The 24468-nt window shown below is 40.2% G+C and overlaps 1 protein-coding gene across 2 annotated transcripts in view; it reads left to right on the top strand.

The window, feature by feature from the left end:
- The first annotated feature begins 16295 nt into the window (after window positions 1-16295).
- The window catches only part of LOC121554274 (beta-enolase), a 24815-nt gene continuing 16642 nt past the window's right edge, over window positions 16296-24468 (top strand). The window contains exons 1-3 of one of the 2 annotated variants that reach the window (XM_045211896.1): window positions 16296-16400; window positions 24243-24332; window positions 24425-24468. The exon at window positions 24425-24468 is cut by the window's right edge and continues 112 nt beyond it. In XM_045211896.1, coding sequence (XP_045067831.1) covers window positions 24248-24332; window positions 24425-24468 — 129 coding nt within the window. In that variant the 5' untranslated portion in view covers window positions 16296-16400; window positions 24243-24247. The remainder of the gene's footprint in view (window positions 16401-24242; window positions 24333-24424) is intronic. The other variant, XM_045211897.1, reaches the window with a different exon arrangement.

Genomic DNA, 24468 nt, shown 5'->3' with positions numbered 1-24468 from the left:
CAGTACTCTATATTATCACTACCACTACCCTACTAGTTCAGTACTCCTATATTATCACTACCACTACCCTACTAGTTCAGTACTCTATATTATCACTACCACTACCCTACTAGTTCAGTACTCTATATTATCACTACCACTACCCTACTAGTTCAGTACTCTATATTATCACTACCACTACCCTACTAGTTCAGTACTCTATATTATCACTACCACTACCCTACTAGTTCAGTACTCTATATTATCACTACCACTACCCTACTAGTTCAGTACTCTATATTATCACTACCACTACCCTACTAGTTCAGTACTCTATATTATCACCCACCAGCATTTTACCACTACCCTACTAGTTCAGTACTCTATATTATCACTACCACTACCCTACTAGTTCAGTACTCTATATTATCACTACCACTACCCTACTAGTTCAGTACTCTATATTATCACCACTACCCTACTAGTTCAGTACTCTATATTATCACTACCACTACCCTACTAGTTCAGTACTCTATATTATCACTACCACTACCCTACTAGTTCAGTACTCTATATTATCACTACCACTACCCTACTAGTTCAGTACTCTATATTATCACTACCACTACCCTACTAGTTCAGTACTCTATATTATCCTACCACTACCCTACTAGTTCAGTACTCTATATTATCACTACCACTACCCTACTAGTTCAGTACTCTATATTATCACTACCACTACCCTACTAGTTCAGTACTCTATATTATCACTACCACTACCCTACTAGTTCAGTACTCTATATTATCACTACCACTACCCTACTAGTTCAGTACTCTATATTATCACTACCCTACTAGTTCAGTACTCTATATTATCACTACCACTACCCTACTAGTTCAGTACTCTATATTATCACTACCACTACCCTACTAGTTCAGTACTCTATATTATCACTACCACTACCCTACTAGTTCAGTACTCTATATTATCACTACCACTACCCTACTAGTTCAGTACTCTATATTCCTATCCACTACCCTACTAGTTCAGTACTCTATATTATCACTACCACTACCCTACTAGTTCAGTACTCTATATTATCACTACCACTACCCTACTAGTTCAGTACTCTATATTATCACTCACCACTACCCTACTAGTTCAGTACTCTATATTATCACTACCACTACCCTACTAGTTCAGTACTCTATATTATCACTACCACTACCCTACTAGTTCAGTACTCTATATTATCACTACCACTACCCTACTAGTTCAGTACTCTATATTATCACTACCACTACCCTACTAGTTCAGTACTCTATATTATCACTACCACTACCCTACTAGTTCAGTACTCTATATTATCACTACCACTACCCTACTAGTTCAGTACTCTATATTATCACTACCACTACCCTACTAGTTCAGTACTCTATATTATCACTACCACTACCCTACTAGTTCAGTACTCTATATTATCACTACCACTACCCTACTAGTTCAGTACTCTATATTATCACTACCACTACCCTACTAGTTCAGTACTCTATATTATCACTATCACTACCCTACTAGTTCAGTACTCTATATTATCACTACCACTACCCTACTAGTTCAGTACTCTATATTATCACTACCACTACCCTACTAGTTCAGTACTCTATATTATCACTACCACTACACCTACTAGTTCAGTACTCTATATTATCACTACCACTACCCTACTAGTTCAGTACTCTATATTATCACTACCACTACCTACTAGTTCAGTACTCTATATTATCACTACCACTCCCTACTAGTTCAGTACTCTATATTATCACTACCACTACCCTACTAGTTCAGTACTCTATATTATCACTACCACTACCCTACTAGTTCAGTACTCTATATTATCACTACCACTACCCTACTAGTTCAGTACTCTATATTATCACTACCACTACCCTACTAGTTCAGTACTCTATATTATCACTACCACTACCCTACTAGTTCAGTACTCTATATTATCTACTACGCACTACCTACTAGTTCAGTACTCTATATTATCACTACCACTACCCTACTAGTTCAGTACTCTATATTATCACTACCACTACCCTACTAGTTCCAGTACTCTATATTATCACTACCACTACCCTACTAGTTCAGTACTCTATATTATCTCACCACTACCCCTACTAGTTCAGTACTCTATATTATCACTACCACTACCCTACTAGTTCAGTACTCTATATTACACCACTACCCTACTAGTTCAGTACTCTATATTATCACTACCACTACCCTACTAGTTCAGTACTCTATATTATCACTACCACTACCCTACTAGTTCAGTACTCCTATATTACACCACTACCCTACTAGTTCAGTACTCTATATTATCACTACCACTACCTACTAGTTCAGTACTCTATATTATCACTACCACTACCCTACTAGTTCAGTACTCTATATTATCACTCCACTACCCTACTAGTTTAGTACTCTATATTATCACTACCACTACCCTACTAGTTCAGTACTCTATATTATCACTACCACTACCCTACTAGTTCAGTACTCTATATTATCACTACCACTACCCTACTAGTTCAGTACTCTATATTATCACTACCACTACCCTACTAGTTCAGTACTCTATATTATCACTCTACCACTACCCTACTAGTTCAGTACTCTATATTATCACTACCACTACCCTACTAGTTCAGTACTCTATATTATCACTACCACTACCCTACTAGTTTCAGTACTCTATATTATCACCACTACCCTACTAGTTCAGTACTCTATATATATCACTACCACTACCCTACTAGTTCAGTATCTCTATATTATCACTACCACTACCCTACTAGTTCAGTACTCTATATTATCACTACCACTACCCTACTAGTTCAGTACTCTATATTATCCACTACCACTACCCTACTAGTTCAGTACTCTATATTATCACTACCACTACCCCTACTAGTTCAGTACTCTATATTACCACTACCCTCTACTAGTTCAGTACTCTATATTATCACTACCACTACCCTACTAGTTCAGTACTCTATATTATCACTACCACTACCCTACTAGTTCAGTACTCTATATTATCACTACCACTACCCTACTAGTTCAGTACCTCTATATTATCACTACCACTACCCTACTAGTTCAGTACTCTATATTATCACTACCACTACCCTACTAGTTCAGTACTCTATATTATCACTACACTACCCTACTAGTTCAGTACTCTATATTATCACTACCACTACCCTACTAGTTCAGTACTCTATATTATCACTACCACTACCCTACTAGTTCAGTACTCTCTATATTATCACTACCACTACCCTACTAGTTCAGTACTCTATATTATCACTACCACTACCCTACTAGTTCAGTACTCTATATTATCACTACCACTACCCTACTAGTTCAGTACTCTAGTATTATCACTACCACTACCCTACTAGTTCAGTACTCTATATTATCACTATCACTACCCTACTAGTTCAGTACTCTATATTATCACCACCACCCCTACTAGTTCAGTACTCTATATTATCACTACCACTACCCTACTAGTTCAGTACTCTATATTATCACTACCACTACCCTACTAGTTCAGTAACTCTATATTATCACTACCATACCCTACTAGTTCAGTACTCTATATTATCACTACCACTACCCTACTAGTTCAGTACTCTATATTATCACTACCACTACCCTACTAGTTCAGTACTCTATATTATCACTACCACTACCCTACTAGTTCAGTACTCTATATTATCACTACCACTACCCTACTAGTTCAGTACTCTATATTATCACTACCACTACCCTACTAGTTCAGTACTCTATATTATCACTACCACTACCCTACTAGTTCAGTACTCTATATTATCACTACCACTACCCTACTAGTTCAGTACTCTATATTATCACTACCACTACCCTACTAGTTCAGTACTCTATATTATCACTACCACTACCCTACTAGTTCAGTACTCTATATCCATCACTACCACTACCCTACTAGTTCAGTACTCTATATTATCACTACCACTACCCTACTAGTTCAGTACTCTATATTATCACTACCTACCCTACTAGTTCAGTACTCTATATTATCACTACCACTACCCTACTAGTTCAGTACTCTATATTATCACTACCACTACCCTACTAGTTCAGTACTCTATATTATCACTACCACTACCCTACTAGTTCAGTACTCTATCATTATCACTACCACTACCCTACTAGTTCAGTACTCTATATTATCACTACCACTCTACTAGTTCAGTACTCTATATTATCACTACCACTACCCTACTAGTTCAGTACTCTATATTATCACTACCACTACCCTACTAGTTCTAGTACTCTATATTATCACTACCCCTACTAGTTCAGTACTCTATATTATCACTACCACTACCCTACTAGTTCAGTACTCTATATTATCACTACCACTACCCTACTAGTTCAGTACTCTATATTATCACTACCACTCCCTACTAGTTCAGTACTCTATATTATCACTACCACTACCCTACTAGTTCAGTACTCTATATTATCACTACCACTACCCTACTAGTTCAGTACTCTATATTATCACTACCACTACCTCCTACTAGTTCAGTACTCTATATTATCACTACCACTACCCTACTAGTTCAGTACTCTATATTATCACTACCACTACCCTACTAGTTCAGTACTCTATATTATCACTACCACTACCCTACTAGTTTCAGTACTCTATATTATCACTACCACTACCCTACTAGTTCAGTACTCTATATTATCACTACCACTACCCTCTAGTTCAGTACTCTATATTATCACTACCACTACCCTACTAGTTCAGTACTCTATATTATCACTACCACTACCCTACTAGTTCAGTACTCTATATTACACTACCACTACCCTACTAGTTCAGTACTCTATATTATCACTACCACTACCCTACTAGTTCAGTACTCTATATTATCACTACCACTACCTACTAGTTCAGTACTCTATATTATCACTACCACTACCCTACTAGTTCTCAGTACTCTATATTATCACTACCAGCCTACCCTACTAGTTCAGTACTCTATATTATCACTACCACTACCCTACTAGTTCAGTACTCTATATTATCACTACCACTACCCTACTAGTTCAGTACTCTATATTATCACTACCACTACCCTACTAGTTCAGTACTCTATATTATCACTACCACTACCCTACTAGTTCAGTACTCTATATTATCACTACCACTACCCTACTAGTTCAGTACTCTATATTATCACTACCACTACCCTACTAGTTCAGTACTCTATATTATCACTACCACTACCCTACTAGTTCAGTACTCTATATTACCACTACCACTCCCTACTAGTTCAGTACTCTATATTATCACTACCACTACCCTACTAGTTCAGTACTCTATATTATCACTCACCACTACCCTACTAGTTCAGTACTCTATATTATCACTACCACTACCCTACTAGTTCAGTACTCTATATTATCACTACCACTACCCTACTAGTTCAGTACTCTATATTATCACTACCACTACCCTACTAGTTCAGTACTCTATATTATCACTACCACTACCCTACTAGTTCAGTACTCTATATTATCACTACCACTATCTTTCCCTACTAGTTCAGTACTCTATATTACCACTACCCTACTAGTTCAGTACTCTATATTATCACTACCACTACCTACTAGTTCAGTACTCTATATTATCACTACCACTACCCTACTAGTTCAGTACTCTATATTATCACTACCACTACCCTACTAGTTCAGTACTCCTATATTATCACTGCCGTATTCCCTACTAGTTCAGTACTCTATATTATCACTACCACTGTACCCTACTAGTTCAGTACTCTATATTATCACTACCACTACCCTACTAGTTCAGTACTCTATATTATCACTACCCTACCCTACTAGTTCAGTATTTTATATTATCACTACCACTACCCTACTAGTTCAGTACTCTATATTATCACTACCACCTCTACCCTACTAGTTCAGTACTCTATATTATCACTACCACTACCCTACTAGTTCAGTACTCTATATTATCACTACCACTACCCTACTAGTTCAGTACTCTATATTATCACTACCACTACCCTACTAGTTCAGTACTCTATATTATCACTACCACTAACCCTACTAGTTCAGTACTCTATATTATCACTACCACTACCACTACTAGTTCAGTACTCTATATTATCACTACCTACTACCCTACTAGTTCAGTACTCTATATTATCACTACCACTACCCTACTAGTTCAGTACTCTATATTATCACTACCACTACCCTACTAGTTCAGTACTCTATATTATCACTACCACTACCCCCTACTAGTTCAGTACTCTATATTATCAGCTACCACTACCTACTAGTTCAGTACTCTATATTATCACTACCACTTCACCCTACTAGTTCAGTACTCTATATTATCACTACCACTACCCTACTAGTTCAGTACTCTATATTATCACTACCACTACCCTACTAGTTCAGTACTCTATATTATCACTACCACTACCCTACTAGTTCAGTACTCTATATTATCACTACCACTACCCTACTAGTTCAGTACTCTATATTATCACTACCACTACCCTACTAGTTCAAGGTACTCTATATTATCACTACCACTACCCTACTAGTTCAGTACTCTATATTATCACTACCTTATCACTACCTGCCTACTAGTTCAGTACTCTATATTATCACTACCACTCTCCCTACTAGTTCAGTACTCTATATTATCACTACCACTACCCTACTAGTTCAGTACTCTATATTATCACTACCACTACCCTACTAGTTCAGTACTCTATATTATCACTACCACTACCCTACTAGTTCAGTACTCTATATTATCACTACCACTACCCTACTAGTTCAGTACTCTATATTATCACTACACGCCTACTAGTTCAGTACTCTATATTATCACTACCACTACCCTACTAGTTCAGTACTCTATATTATCACTACCACTACCCTACTAGTTCAGTACTCTATATTATCACTACCACTACCCTACTAGTTCAGTACTCTATATTATCACTACCGAACTACCCTACTAGTTCAGTACTCTATATTATCACTACCACTACCCTACTAGTTCAGTACTCTATATTATCACTACCACTACCCTACTAGTTCAGTACTCCTATATTATCACTACCACTACCCTGCCTACTAGTTCAGTACTCTATATCTATCACTACCACTACCCTACTAGTTCAGTACTCTATATTATCACTACCACTACCCTACTAGTTCAGTACTCTATATTATCACTACCACTACCCTACTAGTTCAGTACTCTATATTATCACTACCACTACCCTACTAGTTCAGTAGACTCTATATTATCACTACCACTACCCTACTAGTTCAGTACTCTATATTATCACTACCACTACCCTACTAGTTCAGTACTCTATATTATCACTACCACTACCCTACTAGTTCAGTACTCTATATTATCACTACCACTACCCTACTAGTTCAGTACTCTATATTATCACTACCACTACCCTACTAGTTCAGTACTCTATATTATCACTACCACTACCTACTAGTTCAGTACTCTATATTATCACTACCACTACCCTACTAGTTCAGTACTCTATATTATCACTACCACTACCCTCTAGTTCAGTACTCTATATTATCACTACCACTACCCTACTAGTTCAGTACTCTATATTATCACTACCCTCCCTACTAGTTCAGTACTCTATATTATCACTACCACTACCCTACTAGTTCAGTACTCTATATTATCACTACCACTGCCTACTAGTTCAGTACTCTATATTATCACTACCACTACCCTACCTACTAGTTCAGTACTCTATATTATCACTACCACTGCCCTACTAGTTCAGTACTCATATATTATCACTACCACTACCCTACTAGTTCAGTACTCTACTATTATCACTACCACTACCCTACTAGTTCAGTACTCTATATTATCCTACCACTACCCTACTAGTTCAGTACTCTATATTATCACTACCACTACCCTACTAGTTCAGTACTCTATATTATCACTACCACTACCCTACTAGTTCAGTACTCTATATTATCACTACCACTACCCTACTAGTTCAGTACTCTATATTATCACTACCACTACCCTACTAGTTCAGTACTCTATATTATCACTACCACTACCCTACTAGTTCAGTACTCTATATTATCACTACCACCCTACTAGTTCAGTACTCTATATTATCACTACCACTTCCCTACTAGTTCAGTACTCTATATACTATCACTACCACTACCCTACTAGTTCAGTACTCTATATTATCACTATCACTACCCTACTAGTTCAGTACTCTATATTATCACTACCACTACCCTACTAGTTCAGTACTCTATATTATCACTACCACTACCCTACTAGTTCAGTACTCTATATTATCACTACCACTACCTACTAGTTCAGTACTCTATATTATCACTACCACTACCCTACTAGTTCAGTACTCTATATTATCACTACCACTACCCTACTAGTTCAGTACTCTATATTATCACTACCACTACCCTACTAGTTCAGTACTCTATATTATCACTACCACTACCCTACTAGTTCAGTACTCTATATTACACTACCACTACCCTACTAGTTCAGTACTCTATATTATCACTACCATCCTACTAGTTCAGTACTCTATATTATCACTACCACTACCCTACTAGTTCAGTACTCTATATTATCACTACCACTACCCTACTAGTTCAGTACTCTATATTACACTACCCTCCTACTAGTTCAGTACTCTATATTATCACTACCACTACCCTACTAGTTCAGTACTGCTATATTATCACCTCTACCACTACCTACTAGTTCCGTGACTAGTATTACACTACCACTACCCTACTAGTTCAAGTATCTATATTATCACTACCCCCTAGCTAGTTCAGTACTCTATATTATCCTACCACTACCCTACTAGTTCAGTACTCTATATTATCACTACCACTACCCTACTAGTTCTACTCTATATTATCACTACCACTACCCCTACTAGTTCCCATTTTTATCACTACCACTACCTACTAGTTCATACTTTATTACTACCACTGCCCTACTAGTTCAGTACTCTATATTACCTACCACTACCCTACTAGTTCAGTACTCTATATTATCACTACCACTACCCTACTAGTTCAGTACTTCTATATTATCACTACCACTACCCTACTAGTTCAGTACTCTATATTATCACTACCACTACCCTACTAGTTCAGTACTCTATATTATCACTACCACTACCCTACTAGTTCAGTACTCTATATTATCACTACCACTACCCTACTAGTTCAGTACTCTATATTATCACTACCCTACTAGTTCAGTACTCTATATTATCACTACCACTACCCTACTAGTTCAGTACTCTATATTACCACTACCCTACTAGTTCAGTACTCTATATTATCACTACCACTACCCTACTAGTTCAGTACTCTATATTATCACTACCACTACCCTACTAGTTCAGTACTCTATATTATCACTACTCCACTACCCTACTAGTTCAGTACTTCTATATTATCACTACCACTACCCTACTAGTTCAGTACTCTATATTATCACTACCACCCTACTAGTTCAGTACTCTATTCCATACTACCACTACCCTCTACTAGTTCAGTACTCTATATTATCACTACCACTACCCTACTAGTTCAGTACTCTATATTATCACTACCACTACCCTACTAGTTCAGTACTCTATATTATCACTACCACTACCCTACTAGTTCAGTACTCTATATTATCACTACCACTACCCTACTAGTTCAGTACTCTATATTATCACTACCACTACCCTACTAGTTCAGTACTCTATATTATCACTACCACTACCCTACTAGTTCAGTACTCTATATTATCACTACCACTACCCTACTAGTTCAGTACTCTATATTACCACTACCCACCCTACTAGTTCAGTACTCTATATTATCACTACTTCCCTACTTAGTTCAGTACTCTATATTATCACTACCACTACCCTACTAGTTCAGTTACTCTAATATTATCACTACCGCTGCCCTACTAGTTCAGTACTCTATATTATCACTACCACTACCTACTAGTTCAGTACTCTATATTATCACTACCCTCTCTATTACTACCCTACTAGTTCAGTACTCTATATTACCACTACCACTACCCTACTAGTTCAGTACTCTATATTATCACTACCACTACCCTACTAGTTCAGTACTCTATATTACCACTACCACTACCCTACTAGTTCAGTACTCTATATTATCACTACCCTACTAGTTCAGTACTCTATATTATCACTACCACTACCCTACTAGTTCAGTACTCTATATTATCACTACCACTACCCTACTAGTTCAGTACTCTATATTACCACTACCACTACCCTACTAGTTCAGTACTCTATATTACCACTACCCTACTAGTTCAGTACTCTATATTATCACTACCACTACCCTACTAGTTCAGTACTCTATATTATCACTACCACTACCCTACTAGTTCAGTACTCTATATTATCACTACCACTACCCTACTAGTTCAGTACTCTATATTATCACTACCACTACCCTACTAGTTCAGTACTCTATATTATCACTACCACTACCCTACTAGTTCAGTACTCTATATTACCACTACCACTACCCTACTAGTTCAGTACTCTATATTATCACTACCACTACCCTACTAGTTCAGTACTCTATATTACCACTACCACTACCCTACTAGTTCAGTACTCTATATTATCACTACCACTACCCTACTAGTTCAGTACTCTATATTATCACTACCACTACCCTACTAGTTCAGTACTCTATATTATCTCTACCACTACCCTACTAGTTCAGTACTCTATATTATCACTACCACTACCCTACTAGTTCAGTACTCTATATTATCACTATCACTACTAGTTCAGTACTCTATATTATCACTACCACTACCCTACTAGTTCAGTACTCTATATTATCACTACCCTACTAGTTCAGTACTCTATATTATCACTACCCTACTAGTTCAGTACTCTATATTATCACTACCACTACCCTACTAGTTCAGTACTCTATATTATCACTACCACTACCCTACTAGTTCAGTACTCTATATTACCACTACCACTACCCTACTAGTTCAGTACTCTATATTATCACTACCACTACCCTACTAGTTCATACTCATATACTATCACTACCCTACTAGTTCAGTACTCTATATTATCACTACCACTACCCTACTAGTTCAGTACTCTATATTACCACTACCCTACTAGTTCAGTACTCTATATTATCACTACCCTACTAGTTCAGTACTCTATATTATCACTACCCTACTAGTTCAGTACTCTATATTATCACTACCACTACCCTACTAGTTCAGTACTCTATATTACCACTACCCTACTAGTTCAGTACTCTATATTACCACTACCCTACTAGTTCAGTACTCTATATTATCACTACCACTACCCTACTAGTTCAGTACTCTATATTATCACTACCACTACCCTACTAGTTCAGTACTCTATATTATCACTACCACTACCCTACTAGTTCAGTACTCTATATTATCACTACCACTACCCTACTGATTCAGTACTCTATATTATCACTACCACTACCCTACTAGTTCAGTACTCTATATTATCACTACCACTACCCTACTAGTTCAGTACTCTATATTATCACTACCCTACTAGTTCAGTACTCTATATTATCACTACCTAACTACCCTACTAGTTCAGTACTCTATATTATCACTACCACTACCCTACTAGTTCAGTACTCTATATTATCACTACCACTACCCTACTAGTTCAGTACTCTATATTACCACTACCACTACCCTACTAGTTAATAATAAATAATATAATATGCCATTTAGCAGACGCTTTTATCCAAAGCGACTTACAGTCATGCGTGCATAAATTTTTTTGTGTATGGGTGGTCCCGGGGATCGAACCCACTACCTTGGCGTTACAAGCGCCGTGCTCTACCAGCTGAGCTACAGAGGACCGCTAGTTCAGTACTCTATATTATCACTACCACTACCCTACTAGTTCAGTACTCTATATTATCTCTAACACTACCCGACTAGTTCAGAACACTATGTTATCAGTACCCAACTAATTTAGTTCAGTACACTACATTATCTCTACCACTACCCAACTAGTTGAGCACACTATATTATCGGTACCCAACGAATTTAGTTCAGTACACTACATTATCACCACATGGCTAGTTCAGTACACTACATTATCACTGCCTGACTAGTTCAGTACACTACATTATCACTACCTGACTAGTTCAGTACACTACATTATCACTGCCTGACTAGTTCAGTACACTACATTATCACCACATGGCTAGTTCAGTACACTACATTATCACTGCCTGACTAGTTCAGTACACTACATTATCGCTACATGGCTAGTTCAGCACACTACATTATCACTACCTGGCTAGTTCAGTACACTACATTATCACTGCCTGACTAGTTCAGTACACTACATTATCACTACCTGACTAGTTCAGCACACTACATTATCACCACATGGCTAGTTCAGTACACTACATTATCACTACGTGGCTAGTTCAGTACGTTACATTATCACTACCTGGCTAGTTCAGTACACTACATTATCACCACATGGCTAGTTCAGTACACTACATTATCACCACATGGCTAGTTCAGCACACTACATTATCACTACGTGGCTAGTTCAGTACGTTACATTATCACTACCTGGCTAGTTCAGTACACTACATTATCACCACATGGCTAGTTCAGTACACTACATTATCACTACATGGCTAGTTCAGTTCGTTGCATTATCACTACGTGGCTAGTTCAGTACGTTACATTATCACTACCTGGCTAGTTCGGTACCTACATTATCATCACATGGCTAGTTCAGTACACTACATTATCACTACATGGCTAGTTCAGTACGTTACATTATCACTACGTGGCTAGTTCAGTACGTTACATTATCACTACCTGGCTAGTTCAGTACACTACATTATCACCACATGGCTAGTTCAGTACACTACATTATCACTACATGGCTAGTTCAGTACGTTACATTATCACTACGTGGCTAGTTCAGTACGTTACATTATCACTACATGGCTAGTTCAGTACGTTACATTATCACTACATGGCTAGTTCAGTACGTTACATTATCACTACCTGGCTAGTTCAGTACACTACATTATCACCACATGGCTAGTTCAGTACACTACATTATCACTACATGGCTAGTTCAGTACGTTACATTATCACTACGTGGCTAGTTCAGTACGTTACATTATCACTACCTGGCTAGTTCAGTACACTACATTATCACCACATGGCTAGTTCAGTACACTACATTATCACTACATGGCTAGTTCAGTGCGTTGCATTATCACTTTCGTTGGCTAGTTCAGTACGTTACATTATCTACTAATGGCTAGTTCAGTACGTTACACATTATCACACGTGGCTAGTTCAGTACATACGGTATGTCACTACGTGGCTAGTTCAGTACGTTACATTATCACTACCGCTACCTGGCTAGTTCAGTACGTTACATTATCACTACGTGGCTAGTTCAGTACGTTACATTATCACTACCGCTACCTGGCTAGTTCAGTACGTTACATTATCACTACGTGGCTAGTTCAGTACGTTACATTATCACTACGTGGCTAGTTCAGTACGTTACATTATCACTACATGGCTAGTTCAGTACGTTACATTATCACTACGTGGCTAGTTCAGTACACTACATTATCACTACGTGGCTAGTTCAGTACGTTACATTATCACTACGTGGCTAGTTCAGTACGTTACATTATCACTACCACTACCTGGCTAGTCTGCAGTCCTGTACCTGCTGGAGAGCTGAGGCCTAGTGCAGGGTTTAGCTCCAAGCAAGCATCACACCTGACTACGTATCACCTGACCAACTCAGGTCATTGATCAATATAAGTGATTGGCTGAATTCCACCGACCTGGTCTCCCAGGTCTAAACAGAAGAGGTTGAACTCAGAAACCTGATGCAGCCTACCATCTGGACTAGTGGTGTAAAGTACTTTAAGTAGTACTTTCAAGTATTTTTACTTAAGTAGTTTTTTGGGGTATCTGTACTTTACTATTTATATTTTTGACAACTTTTACTTCACTACATTCCTAAAGAAAATAATGTACATTTTACGCCATACATTTTCCCTGACTCCCAAAAGTACCTGTTACATTTTTTATGCTTAGCAGGACAGAAAAATGGTCCAATTCAAACACTTACCAAGAGAACATCCCTGGTCATCCCTACTGCCTCAGATCTGGTGGACTCACTAAACACAAATGTTTTGTTTGTAAATTATTGTCAAAGTGTTGGAGTGTGCCCCTGGCTATCTTTTAATATAAGGAATGTGAAATGATTTCTACTTTTACTTTTCATACTTAAGTATTTTTAAAACCCAATACTTTTAGACTTTTACTCAAGTAGTATTTTACTGGGTGACTTTCACTTTTACTTGAGTCATTTTCTATTAAGGTATCTTTTACTTTTACTCAAGTATGACAATTGGGTACTTTTTCCCCACCACTGAACAGGACTAGGGTTGCTGTTCTGTTATCTCTGGAACACAATCAAATCAAATGATCCTGATATTCTCTTCTGAAAAAGAGATGAAAACTGGTTGAGTCCAAAGTAATGTATTGTTCTCTGAATCAGTTCATGTGTTCCTAGATACCCCACTGTTCTCTCAGTCAGTTCATGTGTTCCGAGATACCCCACTGTTCTCTCTGAATCAGTTCATGTGTTCCGAGATACCCCACTGTTCTCTCTGAATCAGTTCATGTGTTCCGAGATACCCCACTGTTCTCTCTGAATCAGTTCATGTGTTCTTAGATACCCCACTGTTCTCTCTGAATCAGTTCATGTGTTCCGAGATACCCCACTGTTCTCTCTGAATCAGTTCATGTGTTCCGAGATACCCCACTGTTCTCTCTGAATCAGTTCATGTGTTCTTAGATACCCCACTGTTCTCTCTGAATCAGTTCATGTGTTCCGAGATACCCCACTGTTCTCTCTGAATCAGTTCATGTGTTCCTAGATACCCCACTGTTCTCTCTGAATCAGTTCATGTGTTCCTAGATACCCCACTGTTCTCTCAGTCAGTTCATGTGTTCCGAGATACCCCACTGTTCTCTCTGAATCAGTTCATGTGTTCCGAGATACCCCACTGTTCTCTCTGAATCAGTTCATGTGTTCCGAGATACCCCACTGTTCTCTCTGAATCAGTTAATGTGTTCTTAGATACCCCACTGTTCTCTCTGAATCAGTTCATGTGTTCCGAGATACCCCACTGTTCTCTCTGAATCAGTTCATGTGTTCCGAGATACCCCACTGTTCTCTCTGAATCAGTTCATGTGTTCCGAGATACCCCACTGTTCTCTCAGTCAGTTCATGTGTTCCTAGATACCCCACTGTTCTCTCTGATCAGTTCATGTGTTCCTAGATACCCCACTGTTCTCTCTGTCAGTTCATGTGTTCCTAGATACCCCACTGTTCTCTCTGAATCAGTTCATGTGTTCCTAGATACCCCACTGTTCTCTCTGTCAGTTCATGTGTTCCTAGATACCCCACTGTTCTCTCTGATCAGTTCATGTGTTCCTAGATACCCCACTGTTCTCTCTGATCAGTTCATGTGTTCCTAGATACCCCACTGTTCTCTCAGTCAGTTCATGTGTTCCTAGATACCCCACTGTTCTCTCTGAATCAGTTCATGTGTTCCTAGATACCCCACTGTAAGTTGACAGTAGGCCTACATCAGGGTTCTTCAGTTCCGGTCCTGGAGGGCCGAAACACTTCTGTTTTTTATTTCTACCTGGTAGTTAATTGCACTCACCTGGTGTCCCAGGTCTGAATTAGCCCCTGATTAGAAGGAGAGGATGAAAAACAGAGGTGTTTCGGCCCTCCAGGACCGGAATTGAAGAACCCTGGCCTACATGTTTTCATCTAAAATAGTGAAATCTAGAAATCATTCAAAAGTAACCAAAATAGTATTTTATACTCTTTAAATCCTTTAATGATCTTACATGTTGATGAATCATATGTATTCTATATATGAAAAGCCTTTATTCAGATACACTCAGACACGTGACCATACTTTCAGTTTTTCCGTTTCTGACTGTGTCTGGTAGTTTGTCTCTGGTCTCTAAATCCTTGTCCTTATCTGGCTGCGGTCGCCACCGGCAGGCTATAAAACTCAGACTGGCGGACAGCGTGACACTTTCCAGAAGGACAGTCGGAGAGCCAGTAGGTGAAATCCCACTCAGGTACCGTCCAGTTTTCCTCTGTTCTCTTCTTAAACATCATAAACATCTAGTGTAATGTAAATACTTGGGAAAGATCGTCTTGTGGTTCTGAAGGACGCTGTAGTTGCTTTGGACTGAAGCCTAGACCTGCTCACTTTGCTGGTGTTCCACGTCTGACTACGTCATAGATAGGCTACTGAATACTTTCATCATAGCGTTTGGGAATGAGGAAACGTGAGCCTACTTTCTTAGATATTGCAACTGTTAGCAATGGAATTACCTTTTTAAAAATGACCTTTTACTGAAACCGCTGCCTCCTATTCTCGTTTGATTGACTGTCTGAAGCCGACTGACAGCAGGTGTTGAACAAGTTACAAATGTTAGAATTTTTCTTCCACTTTGACATTGGAGTATTTGGTGTAGATCATCACAAAAATATGACAATTAAATCCACTTTAATCCCACTTTGTAACACAATAGCATTTTTTTTTTTGTCAAGGGGTGTCAAATCTAATCACATTTTATTTGTCACATGCGCCCCGAATACAACAGGTGTAGACCTCACCGTGAAACGCTTACTTACAAGCCCTTAACCAACAATGCAGTTCAAGAAAGCGATAAGAAAATATTTACTAAATAAAGTAAAACTAAATTTAACACAAAAGTAACACAATAAAATAACAAAAACGAGGCTATATACAGGTTAATGAATACTCTGTAGCTATCTAGCATGCTCCAAACAGTTGTGTGTAACTGCTACAGTGTAGTTTAGTAGGATGGAGGCCCCATAGCTGTATGGATCTGTAACTGCTACAGTGTAGTAGGATGGAGGCTCCATAGCTGTATGGATCTGTAACTGCTACAGTGTAGTTTAGTAGGATGGAGGCCCCATAGCTGTATGGATCTGTAACTGCTACAGTGTAGTTTAGTAGGATGGAGGCACCATGGCTGTATGGGATCTGTAACTGCTACAGTGTAGTTTAGTAGGATGGAGGCCCCATAGCTGTATGGATCTGTAACTGCTACAGTGTAGTTTAGTAGGATGGAGGCTCCATAGCTGTATGGACCTGTAACTGCTACAGTGTAGTTTAGTAGGATGGAGGCTCCATAGCTGTATGGATCTGTAACTACAGTGTAGTTTAGTAGGATGGAGGCCCCATAGCTGTATGGATCTGTAACTGCTACAGTGTAGTTTAGTAGGATGGAGGCCCCATAGCTGTATGGATCTGTAACTGCTACAGTGTAGTTTAGTAGGATGGAGGCACCATAGCTGTATGGATCTGTAACTGCTACAGTGTAGTTTAGTAGGATGGAGGCACCATAGCTGTATGGATCTGTAACTGCACAGTGTAGTTTAGTAGGATGGAGGCTCCATAGCTGTATGGATCTGTAACTGCTACAGTGTAGTTTAGTAGGATGGAGGCTCCATAGCTGTATGGATCTGTAACTGCTACAGTGTAGTTTAGTAGGATGGAGGCACCATAGCTGTATGGATCTGTAACTGCTACAGTGTAGTTTAGTAGGATGGAGGCTCCATAGCTGTATGGATCTGTAACTGCTACAGTGTAGTTTAGTAGGATGGAGGCACCATAGCTGTATGGATCTGTACCTGCTGTGTAGTTTAGTAGGATGGAGGCTCCATAGCTGTATGGATCTGTAACTACAGTGTAGTTTAGTAGGATGGAGGCCCCATAGCTGTATGGATCTGTAACTGCTACAGTGTAGTTTAGTAGGATGGAGGCACCATAGCTGTATGGATCTGTAACTGCTACAGTGTAGTTTAGTAGGATGGAGGCACCATAGCTGTATGGATCTGTAACTGCTAGCAGTGTAGTTTAGTAGGATGGAGGCACCATAGCTGTATGGATCTGTAACTGCTACAGTGTAGTTTAGTAGGATGGAGGCCCCATAGCTGTATGGATCTGTAACTGCTACAGTGTAGTTTAGTAGGATGGAGGCCCCATAGCTGTATGGATCTGTAACTGCTACAGTGTAGTTTAGTAGGATGGAGGCTCCATAGCTGTATGGATCTGTAACTGCTACAGTGTAGTTTAGTAGGATGGAGGCCCCATAGCTGTATGGATCTGTAACTGCTACAGTGTAGTTTAGTAGGATGGAGGCCCCATAGCTGTATGGATCTGTAACTGCTACTGTGTAGTTTAGTAGGATGGAGGCCCCATAGCTGTATGGATCTGTAACTGCTACAGTGTAGTTTAGTAGGATGGAGGCCCTATAGCTGTATGGATCTGTAACTGCTACAGTGTAGTTTAGTAGGATGGAGGCCCCATAGCTGTATGGATCTGTAACTGCTACAGTGTAGTTTAGTAGGATGGAGGCCCCATAGCTGTATGGATCTGTAACTGCTACAGTGTAGTTTAGTAGGATGGAGGCACCATAGCTGTATGGATCTGTAACTGCTACAGTGTAGTTTAGTAGGATGGAGGCCCCCATAGCTGTATGGATCTGTAACTGCTACAGTGTAGTTTAGTAGGATGGAGGCCCCATAGCTGTATGGATCTGTAACTGCTACAGTGTAGTTTAGTAGGATGGAGGCACCATAGCTGTATGGATCTGTAACTGCTGCAGTGTAGTTTAGTAGGATGGAGGCCCCATAGCTGTATGGATCTGTAACTATAGTGTAGTTTAGCAGGATGGAGGCCCCATAGCTGTATGGATCTGTAACTGCTACAGTGTAGTTTAGTAGGATGGAGGCTCCATAGCTGTATGGATCTGTAACTGCTACAGTGTAGTTTAGTAGGATGGAGGCCCCATAGCTGTATGGATCTGTAACTGCTACAGTGTAGTTTAGTAGGATGGAGGCACCATAGCTGTATGGATCTGTAACTGCTGTGTAGTTTAGTAGGATGGAGGCACCATAGCTGTATGGATCTGTAACTGCTACAGTGTAGTTTAGTAGGATGGAGGCCCCATAGCTGTATGGATCTGTAACTGCTACAGTGTAGTTTAGTAGGATGGAGGCACCATAGCTGTATGGATCTGTAACTGCTACAGTGTAGTTTAGTAGGATGGAGGCCCCATAGCTGTATGGATCTGTAACTGCTACAGTGTAGTTTAGTAGGATGGAGGCACCATAGCTGTATGGATCTGTAACTGCTACAGTGTAGTTTAGTAGGATGGAGGCTCCATAGCTGTATGGATCTGTAACTGCTACAGTGTAGTTTAGTAGGATGGAGGCTCCATAGCTGTATGGATCTGTAACTGCTACAGTGTAGTTTAGTAGGATGGAGGCCCCATAGCTGTATGGATCTGTACCTGCTGTATTGATGTACAGCATCAGTGTTAGCCTAGTTTAACTAAACCCACATCCTAGACCAGTATTCTTTTTAAACAGGAATATCTAACGTTGTAATGTTGTAGTAGTCTAGGATATTCCTTTAGAATATCGATGCGGACATACACGGACTGTACAAAACATTAGGAACACCTTTCTTAATACTGAGTTGCACCCACCTTTTGCCCTCAGAACAGCCTCAATTCGTTGGGCCATGGACTCATGTCGAAAGCGCTCCACAGGGATGCTGGCCCATGTTGACTCCAATGCTTCCAACAGTTGGCTGGATATATTTTTGGGGGGTGGACCATTCTTGATACACAAGGGAAACTGTTGAGTGTGAAAAACCCAGCAGCATTGCAGTTCTTGACCACACCAGTGCGCCTGGCACCTACTACCATACCCCGTTCAAAGGCACTTCAATGTTTTGTCTTGCCCATTCACCCTCTGAATGGCACACATACACAATCCATGTCTCTGTTGTCTCAAGGCTTGAAAATCCTTCTTTAACCGGTCTCCTCCCTCCTCCCCTTCATCTACACTGAATGTAGTGGATTTAACAGGTGACATCAATAAGGGATCATAGCGTTCACCTGGAATCACTAATGGAAAGAGCAGTTGTTCATAATGTTTTGTATACTCAGTGTATAGAATGAGAATGTTACTTCAGAATGTTCTCTCCCAGTCAGATGAGGAGAGCCAAGGACCGCTTATTCTGTATCAGCTAATGTCATTCAAATGTCATGAATGTTGTGTTTATTAATAAACACACTGCGTTCCGTACTGAAATACAGGATCGCCAGCCTCAACCATGACCGCTAGTGAAAGGTCAAACTGAAATCTCTTGTGAATGTAGTGAAAGGTCAATCTGAAATCTCTTGTGAATGTAGTGAAAGGTCAAACTGAAAGATGAAGGGTCAATGAGGCTCTAGAACGCTTCATACACGCATTGCACAAATTAACTGCTAACCACACACTGTAGTGCACGTACACACTAACACACTATACGCAGCACATACACACTAACACACTATACGCAGCACGTACACACTAACACACTATACGCAGTACATACACACTAACACACTATACGCAGCACGTACACACTAACACACTATACGCAGTACATACACACTAACACACTATACGCAGCACATACACACTAACACACTATACGCAGCACATACACACTAACACACTATACGCAGCACGTACACACTAACACACTATACACAGTACATATACACTAACACACTATATGCAGCACGTACACACTAACACACTATACGCAGTACATACACACTAACACACTATACGCAGCACATACACACTAACACACTATACGCAGCACATACACACTAACACACTATACGCAGCACGTACACACTAACACACTATACGCAGCACGTACACACTAACACACTATACGCAGCACGTACACACTAACACACTATACGCAGCACATATACACTAACACACTATACGCAGCACGTACACACTAACACACTATACGCAGCACGTACACACTAACACACTATACGCAGCACATATACACTAACACACTATACGCAGTACATATACACTATACGCAGCACGTACACACTAACACACTATACGCAGCACATATACACTAACACACTATACGCAGCACGTACACACTAACACACTATACGCAGCACGTACACACTAACACACTATACGCAGTACATACACACTAACACACTATACGCAGCACATACACACTAACACACTATACGCAGCACGTACACACTAACACACTATACGCAGCACGTACACACTAACACACTATACGCAGCACATATACACTAACACACTATACGCAGTACATATACACTATACGCAGCACGTACACACTAACACACTATACGCAGCACATATACACTAACACACTATACGCAGCACGTACACACTAACACACTATACGCAGCACGTACACACTAACACACTATACGCAGCACGTACACACTAACACACTATACGCAGCACGTACACACTAACACACTATACGCAGCACGTACACACTAACACACTATACGCAGCACGTACACACTAACACACTATACGCAGCACATATACACTAACACACTATACGCAGCACATATACACTAACACACTATACACAGCACATACACACTATACGCAGTACATACACACTAACACACTATACGCAGTACATACACACTAACACACTATACGCAGCACGTACACACTAACACACTATACGCAGCACATATACACTAACACACTATACACAGTACATACACACTAACACACTATACGCAGCACGTACACACTAACACACTATACGCAGCACGTACACACTAACACACTATACGCAGCACATATACACTAACACACTATACACAGCACATACACACTATACGCAGTACATACACACTAACACACTATACGCAGCACATATAGAGTACACACTATACGCAGCACGTATACAGTACACACTAACACACTATACGCAGCACATATACACTAACACACTATACGCAGCACGTATACAGTACACACTATACGCAGCACGTATACAGTACACACTATACGCAGCACGTATACAGTACACACTATACGCAGCACGTATACAGTACACACTATACGCAGCACGTATACAGTACACACTATACGCAGCACGTATACAGTACACACTATACGCAGCACGTATACAGTACACACTATCTTGTTTTTATTAATAGCAGTCTCTAGAGAGCATTCAGGACATAACTGCTCCGCTCTTGGGGGAGCCCTTCAGACAGCTGCACTCCGGGCAGAGTGTGCCCAGACACAGTGTAGGAACAGCTTTAGTGTCCAGCTCAGATTGCATCCACAGACAGACAGACCGAGAGACAGACAGACCGACCGAGAGACAGACAGAAGGACCGAGAGACAGACAGAAGGACCGAGAGACAGACGGATGGACGAGAGACAGGTTCTGCAGTCGGACAGCGGGGCAGTCGGATAGGCTAGCTGGTTGTGTGATGCGTAGAGGAGGAAGTACGGTGTGGGGAGAGGGACAGAAGGCACAGATTACACTGTGATGACAACATGAAGCTACAACAAAGACTGGCTACCTCAGGTCACACCATAGAGAATGATAGAGGCCTCTAGTGGCCAATAGGCTGTTATAGCATGGGCAGCGCCATTGAGGGCTTCCGCCATTTTAAAGTAGCCAACTGGGTGGGGGTTCCTGTGGGTTGTAGCCTCAATGGTGCTGCTGTCACAGACAGTACAACGGGACAGATATAAAGAGTCCTCTATCCATCTCTATGGGACACAGACAGTACAACGGGACAGATATAAAGAGTCCTCTATCTATCTCTATGGGACACAGACAGTACAACGGGACAGATATAAAGAGTCCCCTATCTATCTCTATGGGACACAGACAGTACAACGGGACAGATATAAAGAGTCCTCTATCTATCTCTATGGGACACAGACAGTACAACGGGACAGATATAAAGAGTCCTCTATCTATCTCTATGGGACACAGACAGTACAACGGGACAGATATAAAGAGTCCTCTATCTATCTCTATGGGACACAGACAGTACAACGGGACAGATATAAAGAGTCCTCTATCTATCTCTATGGGACACAGACAGTACAACGGGACAGATATAAAGAGTCCTCTATCTATCTCTATGGGACACAGACAGTACAACGGGACAGATATAAAGAGTCCTCTATCTATCTCTATGGGACACAGACAGTACAACGGGACAGATATAAAGAGTCCTCTATCTATCTCTATGGGACACAGACAGTACAACGGGACAGATATAAAGAGTCCTCTATCTATCTCTATGGGACACAGACAGTACAACGGGACAGATATAAAGAGTCCTCTATCTATCTCTATGGGACACAGACTGTACAACGGGACAGATATAAAGAGTCCTCTATCTATCTCTATGGGACACAGACAGTACAACGGGACAGATATAAAGAGTCCTCTATCTATCTCTATGGGACACAGACAGTACAACGGGACAGATATAAAGAGTCCTCTATCTATCTCTATGGGACACAGACTGTACAACGGGACAGATATAAAGAGTCCTCTATCTATCTCTATGGGACACAGACAGTACAACGGGACAGATATAAAGAGTCCTCTATCTATCTCTATGGGACACAGACAGTACAACGGGACAGATATAAAGAGTCCTCTATCTATCTCTATGGGACACAGACTGTACAACGGGACAGATATAAAGAGTCCTCTATCTATCTCTATGGGACACAGACAGTACAACGGGACAGATATAAAGAGTCCTCTATCTATCTCTATGGGACACAGACAGTACAACGGGACAGATATAAAGAGTCCTCTATCTATCTCTATGGGACACAGACAGTACAACGGGACAGATATAAAGAGTCCTCTATCTATCTCTATGGGACACAGACTGTAGTGTTCAGACTACAGAACAGATTGCTAGGAGACTCTGACCTGTATTCTGATTGGCTCAGAGCAAACAGAAGAAATCTGACGTTTTTCTATTTTTCTCTCTACCCCCCCTCCTCCACTCCTCTAGTCAGGATGTCTATCACTAAGATCCATGCCCGGGAGATCCTCGACTCCAGAGGAAACCCCACCGTGGAGGTGGACCTCTACACTGCCAAAGGTGCTCACAGTGTTTACATACAAACATACTGTTCCACAATGTTGTTCACCGACCCAGCAGTCTAACCTCTCTCTCTCTGTGTGTGTGTTCAGGCCGTTTCAGGGCAGCCGTGCCCAGCAGTCTAACCTCTCTCTCT

This window comes from Coregonus clupeaformis, chromosome 39 (genome assembly GCF_020615455.1).
Source record: "Coregonus clupeaformis isolate EN_2021a chromosome 39, ASM2061545v1, whole genome shotgun sequence".
In the NCBI taxonomy this organism is placed as follows: Eukaryota; Metazoa; Chordata; class Actinopteri; order Salmoniformes; family Salmonidae; genus Coregonus; species Coregonus clupeaformis.
Note: the sequence above shows the minus strand (reverse complement) of the source record. Positions and strands in the feature narration are given on the sequence as shown.